This window comes from Stegodyphus dumicola, chromosome 8 (genome assembly GCF_044657685.1).
Source record: "Stegodyphus dumicola isolate Sdum_Otavi_A_Nest chromosome 8, ASM4465768v1".
NCBI classification, from domain to species: domain Eukaryota; kingdom Metazoa; phylum Arthropoda; class Arachnida; order Araneae; family Eresidae; genus Stegodyphus; species Stegodyphus dumicola.
In genome coordinates this window covers 154510311-154518254 of record NC_140775.1, presented here as the reverse complement: position 1 = coordinate 154518254, position 7944 = coordinate 154510311, and the positions used below count along the sequence as shown (strand labels likewise).

The 7944-nt window shown below is 29.6% G+C and overlaps 1 protein-coding gene across 1 annotated transcript in view; it reads left to right on the top strand.

Annotated features, from left to right (window-relative positions):
- Positions 1 to 497: 497 nt before the first annotated feature.
- LOC118190440 (uncharacterized) overlaps positions 498 to 7944 on the top strand; it is a 58215-nt gene continuing 50768 nt past the window's right edge. Inside the window, exon 1 of the mRNA XM_035361147.2 lies at positions 498 to 659. Within this exon, the coding sequence (XP_035217038.1) occupies positions 627 to 659 (33 nt within the window). The 5' untranslated portion in view covers positions 498 to 626. The remainder of the gene's footprint in view (positions 660 to 7944) is intronic.

Genomic DNA, 7944 nt, shown 5'->3' with positions numbered 1-7944 from the left:
GTAATGATTAAAGGATTATAAGAAATACTGAAATGATTAAAAAAAAGAAATTATTGTTGACCATCATAACCCTTTTTTTTTAATTAAAAAATGTAGCAATATAAAGCCTATTCCAAAATGCATTGGCTGGGAATAGAGCAGACATTTAAAAAATGTTTCTTTTAAAAGAACTAGTAAACTGGACCAGTTTTTCTTTGAAAAATGGAAATGTTAAAAAAATGTATAATGAAACTGTGATCAAAATTCATTTTTAGCTTAATTTGAGTCAGAGAATGGAAAACATTTTTTAAAGACCAAAACTCTAAATTTAGATTCAACTGTAATTTAGTATCATTTAATGAATTTTAATTACATAATTTAGTTATTATTTAATAAATATGTTATTAACTATGGAAGAAATGTCTATAGTGATAATGTGTGAAACATTAATAAAATTAATGGCTTAAAGCATGATTATTATTTCAGACTCAAGTACAACAATTTCAGAGTAATCAAACTGATCTTAAAGCACACAGCAAGCAAATGAACTAAAAGAGTTTTGTTCTTATTTATTAAAGCAACGTGATAATTTAGTACAAGATTTTGAATTTCAACATGAGAAAAAAGTTAATCATTTGAAGAAAGAAATGGACGAGCTGCAGAGATTATTAAATTCCAAAGTAAGTAAATTTTTCGAGGATAAGAACTTTGATTTATGGTCAATTAAAAGGAAGCGTAACTGAAATTGTACATTTTTACATGCGCAATGCAAGTATGAATCAGAAATGTATATGCATAAAATATTTTCAGTATGTGTGCATGTTTAGTATGTATCAGAAATTATTTTAATGTTAACATTTATGCAGTCATGTTTCTGAATTTTAAGTTCCAATAAGCTTTTATTATTATTTGCATATTAAGAAATAAACTTATTATTAGTTATAAAACAGTGTCAGATAAGAATTAATCATGAAAAAGCAGACTTCACTGCAATTCTGATTTTGAGAACAAATATGCATCCATGATTCAGATTTTTTTTTTTTTTTTTTTTTTTGTATTCTGACTATCATTTTGAAATAAAGATTGTCTCTTTTTTCCAAATTTCATCACTTTCTGACCACTTCTTCTTGGTGTTGCATTTTCAATGTCGAGCAGTGTATATCCTAGTTCTCTCATTAGTGAAATTGGAGCAAAATGGATAAGACACAAAGTTTTGCAGCATCAATATCATCCTGATAAACCAATAGCAAACTGCAGCATAAGCAGTCTCAGTTACAGTGTGTTATTTTAGCTAGGACTTTAGAGAACATTGGATTTTCGGCTGAAGAAGTATTGTAATGATTAAAGGATTATAAGAAATACTGAAATGATTAAAAAAAGAAATTATTGTTGACCATCATAACCTTTTTTTAAAATTGTAAAAAAAAATTTAAAAAAAAATGTAGCAATATAAAGCCTATTCCAAAATGCATTGGCTGTGGTTTTTATAAGGAAACTTGAATTTCATCATTGCCTTTAAAACTGTACCCGTAATGATGGGTCTGAGTACTAGAGTCTAGGTAATATAATTTTTCCTTGTTATTTCATTTCTTGAAAATTAAGTTAAAATATTAAATTTTCAAAAGCATACAGAGTAAAAAAAAAGGGGGGGGACAGTTCTATATCTTTCATTCTACTTGGCTAGCTGACAAAATTCAACTTGCATTTTTCATATCTCAAAAGCAGGACTTAGGATTTACATTAGATTTATAAATAGCATTGTTCTAACATATGTGTTTTTGATACAAAATCAGACTTTTTCTGAAATTATTTGTCCCCATTCCTTTTGTTTTTCATATTTTGATTCTATGACTTACATATGCTTAAAACAAAATTTTGCTAAGAAATTTAAGGAGTAATTTGAGGATTTAGTTTGGCACACATTTTTTTTTTTTTTTTTTTTTTACTTTGTGCCAAGAAAAATTTGAGGTGATCTTCTGGGTTTATGGCAAACTGCTTCACTTTCCTTTCCATTCTGCATGAGTAGGAAAAATGTATGTTTCTTCTTTCTTGCACATATTTTTTACTTTATATTATTTTTAGATTTTTTTTTTTTTTTTTCTTTTTCAGATTTCATTTTAATTTGAGTAGCTTGCTTGAATCATAATTTTTTAAATTTCTGTTTATTCATTCAAAATTTGCTAAGAATATTTATATTAATGTAAATGTTTTAAGAATTTGATTTTATTTATTTGAAATATACTTCTTTGGAAAGAATGCTTTGTAACCCAGTATATGCTACAATGCATTTGAAAACTGCATATATGAAAGCCTGTTTTCGAGCTCATTAAATGATGTGTTGTTTAAAAAGGCTATTCTGCATGGATTGAAACAAATGGTAATCAGAAAGGGCTATGTCTAGTGAATATGGAAGGCGGGGTAAGGCATCGCATTGAAGTTTCCTTCACTCTGTTTGCAATGTGTGTTTCTGAATTGTCATGAACCAGAATTACTTTTTTATATCTCTGAGTATATTCTGACCATTCATCTTTAAGTGCACAATTCAAATCGAGTCCACGTTTAGTGTTTCAAACAACTGTATAAGCGTTTGAGATGAATCTTTGGCCATTAGGGCCTCTAACTATCCATCATCAAACTTTTTCAGCTAACCAGGACACATTTTGTCGTTTAACTCAGAATCATTGTTTTTGAATAGTGAAAAATAATCTGTATGTTGTTTCCAACATAGCATATTCTCCAAATGCTTCTACTAGCAGGCAATTAGTTTCCATAGCAGATTTCTTGCAATGAAAGCAGAAGAGTAACACTTTCCACAAATGCTGTTTTGTAGATACAAAATCCGATATATTCAAGGCATACAAAATCCGATATGTTCAAGGCACTAAGTGTGTTCTTTTAACCTCCACTCAAAATTCACACACAGATCTGAAGGTCTAATGTTTCTACTCTTAACCCCTTATCTGTTATATATGTAACTGTAACTGTATCTATTATTATCTTTAACCATAACTGCAATATAGGGGGGCTGTGTGATCACCGAGGCAAGCGGCAGCACGATCGCTGCGCTCCGTAAAAAAGTGAAATTTTTTCCTTTCCTCTTGGTGATTATCAATTAAATTTCTTTGAAAAATGTTTATTTTTTCCCTACAAAACCTATATCATTCCAATGAATTTCGGCTTCGATGTTGACGAGAATAAAACAGCGGACAATGTAAGGATATACTCCAAAAGCCTGGAATTTTAAGATAAGTACTTTTCTTTCATCTAAAGTAAATCAAATTTCTATAAATAAGTGCCTTTAAATCAATAAATCTTAATTTTTCATCAGTTTAAAGCATTAAAAAATACTTGAAATTGCCATTGCTTGTGGCTTCCTTTGTGTATCAACTCGAAACAGATGCCAGCGTTATCAGTTCACGTCTGTCAACACTTACAAAGCCCTTAAGGAATCTCGAGAGAGGGAAAATTTGGGGATGAGAGGGATAATTTGGGCATCGCGCTATTTCCCTCTCGGATCTTCTGGATTCTCTTTTCTTTCTAGATCACTTGAATATAGTTTCGCCTTTAAATAATATTATACCTCACCGATTTTTTCTCATACTGTTCTTTGCTATCTATTAAATGTCCATATGTAAGGGATGGTTTATTCTTCACCGCCTTAAATGAATTTTTAGAACTATGAGCTTATATAAATAACAGTGTGCCTCATTGTGTTATATTAACATTATTTAACTAGTAATAAATTATGATAGTAAAATAATTAATCTTGTAATAAATTATGATAGTTAAATTAATAAATACTGTTTAATTTGTGTTTTTAATACATATACTCAGTAATTTACACACACATATATATATATATATATATATATATATATATTATTTTATTTTATTTATTTATTTATTTTTTTGGGTGTATGCGGTTGTGGTCTTGTATTGTATATGGTTCTATGTTGTTAGTCTGCTGCTGCTTTTTGAAAAATGTATGAAAATGTTGAAAATGAAAGTAGCATAAGTTACTTTGGTTAAATTAATATATACTTTTGTTTGATGACCTTTGTTGATATCTCAGGATGCAAGCGTACATATTACTTTATATTCCATGCTAAATACCTTGATACGAAAATAAATACCGTCAATATTTGTTTTTTCCCCAGTAACACATCTATTCACCATTACCAAACACACTCACTACACAAACACACCTGTGAGACACTATTTATTGTAAATGAAGACAGTTTCTTCTTCTTTTAACTACAATCATGGACACAATCGTATTTTAGGATATTTTCTACTTCTTTTCCTTTTCTTTCTACAGGCCCCCCCTTTTTTTTTTCCTCTATTATTTTTGGGCCATTTATTTTAAATTTTATTTTGTCCCATCTTTTCTTCCTGGCCTTTTGAACTCTTACAAGATGTACGAAGTTCCTTTTTACTTTCCTCAAATACGAAATTGCCCCTCTTTCTATATACCTTTCCTTCGCACCTATGCTTGATTTTTCGCCCATCGGTGCAGAAAGACTTAGCGGGTGCAAAACAAGACATCTGTCTACTTTGTCTGTCTGTAACTGCAATATAGTATAGTAAATGAGTAATGTAGAATAAACGATGTTTGTGTACATCTTGTAATCATCACTGAGCAGGTACCCAACACATATAAAATACAACACATAGCGCAGCTCGTTGTTGATTAAAAAAGAAAATCTTTTTTGAAGAACCATGCAGCCTCGGTAAAGATGTTCTAAACAAAAACATCATGGGAAGTTGTTTACAGTGAAATCGAAACTTATATCGCTGGTAAGTGAGTTGTTTATTTTTATTGGAAGTGGCTAAAAATATGTATATATAAACTATTTAAAGTCCTAAATTAAATATGGATGGATTAAAGCCACCAAGTAATCTAAGTTTCGAAGGAAATTTAAGCGAAAATTGGAAGAAATGGAAACAAAAATTCCAAATTTATATGTTAGCGTCTGGTGGTATTACTAAATCACCTGAAATTAAAGTACCTATTTTATTGCATATAATTGGTGAAGAAGCACTTGAAAAATTTAATACTTTTAATTTAAGTGAAGAAGATAAGAAGGATGTTGACAAAGTAATTTAAGCTTTCGAAAATTTATGCATACCGAAAGCAAACGAAAGTGTTGATAGACATATATTTTTCTGTCGAACACAACATGTAGGTGAATCGTTTGATGATTTCTTAACCGATTTAAAGAAATTAAGTAGCAACTGTGGATTTGCAGAATTAAAAGATAGTTTAATAAGGGATAGAATAGTAAGTGGAATTCTAAATAAAAATATCAAAGATAGATTATTAAGGGAAGATCAGTTAACATTGGAGAAATGTATTAAAATGTGTAAGCTTCTGAATTAGCAGAACTTCAGCTGAAAACTTTAACTGAAGAAAATAAAATAGAAGCTATCAAACGTAATAAATTTCGACCTTCAGATGAAAAACGTCAGCCTTGTAAGAAAGACTTTCATGTAAAACAAAAGCAACAAAGTACTAAATCTTCTTCAAACTATCAAGGAAATAAGTATAATAATCCAAAACCATGTAGAAAATGTGGAACTTTTCATAAGTTATACAACTGTCCTGCTTATAATAAGATTTGCTTGTACTGTAAAAAGAAAAATCACTTTTCTAAAATGTGCACTTTTAAAAATGTTAATGTTGTACAGAATAATTTAGAGCATGAGTTACATAATAATGGTAATGAATATATTTTAGGGTCAGTAGAAGATATAAATCCATTTTCTAAAAATAAAACCGAATGGTTTGAAAAACTAAAAGTAAACATATCTAAATATTTATTTGTTAAGTTGGATACTGGAGCTCAGTGTAATGTGCTACCATTGCCTAAATTTAAACAATTAAATTTAAGAGAGAAATGTTTGACTAAATCAAAAGTCACTTTAAATAATTACAATGGTACTACAATTGATGTAGTTGGAAAATGTAAATTATTATGTGAAACATCGAAAGGGGACAAGGATGAAATAGAATTTCAAGTCTTAGCATGTGATAAAACTGTTCCAGCTATTTTAGGTTTACCTACATTGCAAAAATTAAACCTAATACAAAGGATTTGTACAGTAAATCCTGATTCTAATGAAAGGTTACCAGAACTTTTAAAAGGATATCAAGATTTGTTTAAAGGAACTGGGAATTTAACTGGATATACATATCATATTAAATTAAAACCAGGAGCTGTTGGTAAAATAGAACCCTGTAGGAAAATTCCACTTAGCTTATTAAATCCATTAAAAAAGGAATTAGCAAGAATGTAAAAAGATGGTATTATAAAGAAAGTTAACCAACCAACAGAATTCGTGAATTCATTAGTGGTAGTAAGGAAAAAGGATGGAAATTTAAGAGTGTGTTTAGATCCTCAGCACCTTAACCAAAATATACTGAGAGAACATTATCACATACCAACCTTTGAAGAAATTTCATCTCAAATGACAAATGCAAAGGTCTTTAGTATTTTAGATGCAAACAAAGCATTTTGGCAAATTAAACTGTCAGATTCAAGTTGTGAATTTACTACATTTAACACTCCGTTTGGTAGATATTGTTTTTTGAGGTTGCCATATGGACTGAGTTCATCACCAGAAGTTTTCCACAGAAGTTTTTCTGAAATTTTTAGTGATTTAGAAGGAGTTCAAATATATATAGATGACTTATTAGTTTGGGGTAAAGATAAAAAAGAACATGATTCAAGATTAAAGAAGTTGTTGGACAGAGCCAGAGAAAAGAATGTTAAATTTAATTTAAATAAATGTAAATTTGGGCTGAATGAAGTGAAATATATGGGACATATATTTTCTAAAGATAGTTTAAAACCAGATGAAGACAAAATTAAGGCTATTCTAGATATAAAACCACCAAAAAATGTGAAAGAATTAGAAACTTTCCTAGGAATGATTACATATGTTTCTAGATTTATACCTAATGTATCAGAATTGACATCATGTTTAAGAGATTTGTTGAAAAAACAAGTTATCTGGAACTGGAATGCAACACATGAAAAAGCATTTAGAAGACTAAAAGATGTCTTGGTAAATAAACCAGTTTTACAGTATTATGATATAAACTTGCCAGTAGTTTTATCTGTAGATGCATCTCAAGAAGGACTAGGAGCAGTCTTACTGCAGAATAATTTACCAGTGGCATATGCATCTAAGGCATTAACAGATACACAGAAGAATTATGCTCAAATTGAAAAGGAAACTTTAGCTATTGTATTTGCGTGTGAAAATTTCACCAGTATATATTTGGAAAAAATATTACTGTGGAAAGTGATCATAAACCACTGGAATCAATTTTTAAAAAGCCATTAAATAAATGCCCTGTAAGACTACAAAGAATGCGTATAAGATTACAGCCATATCAGTTTGAGATAAAATATAAACCAGGAAAAGAACTTTTTATAGTGGATGCATTATCAAGATCATTCACTGATAAAGGATCTGATTTCTTTGAAGGAGAAATAGAAGCTCATGTTGGATTAGTTGTAGAATGTATACCAATGTCTAATGGTAAAATGGAAGTTTTTCAACTGGAAACAGAAAAAGATGAAGAACTACAAGTTTTGAGAAAATTAATTAAAACTGGATGGCCAGATGAAAAATGTATGGTTCCAGAACTGGCAAAACCATATTTTAACTTCAGAGAAGAACTATCAGAAGCAAATGGATTAATATTTAAAAATTCCTGTGTTGTTGTACCAAGAAGTTTACGAAAAGATATGTTAAGCAGAATTCATTATGGTCATTTAGGAGTAGTAAAATGCAAGATCAAAGGAAGAAACATATTATATTGGCCAGGAATGTCCAAAGAAATTGAAGATTTGATACTGAATTGTCAAACATGTTTAAGTTTACAAAAAGCTAATACTAAAGAACCAATGATATCTAAAGAAATACCTAATGGTCCATGGGAAGTATTGGGAACAG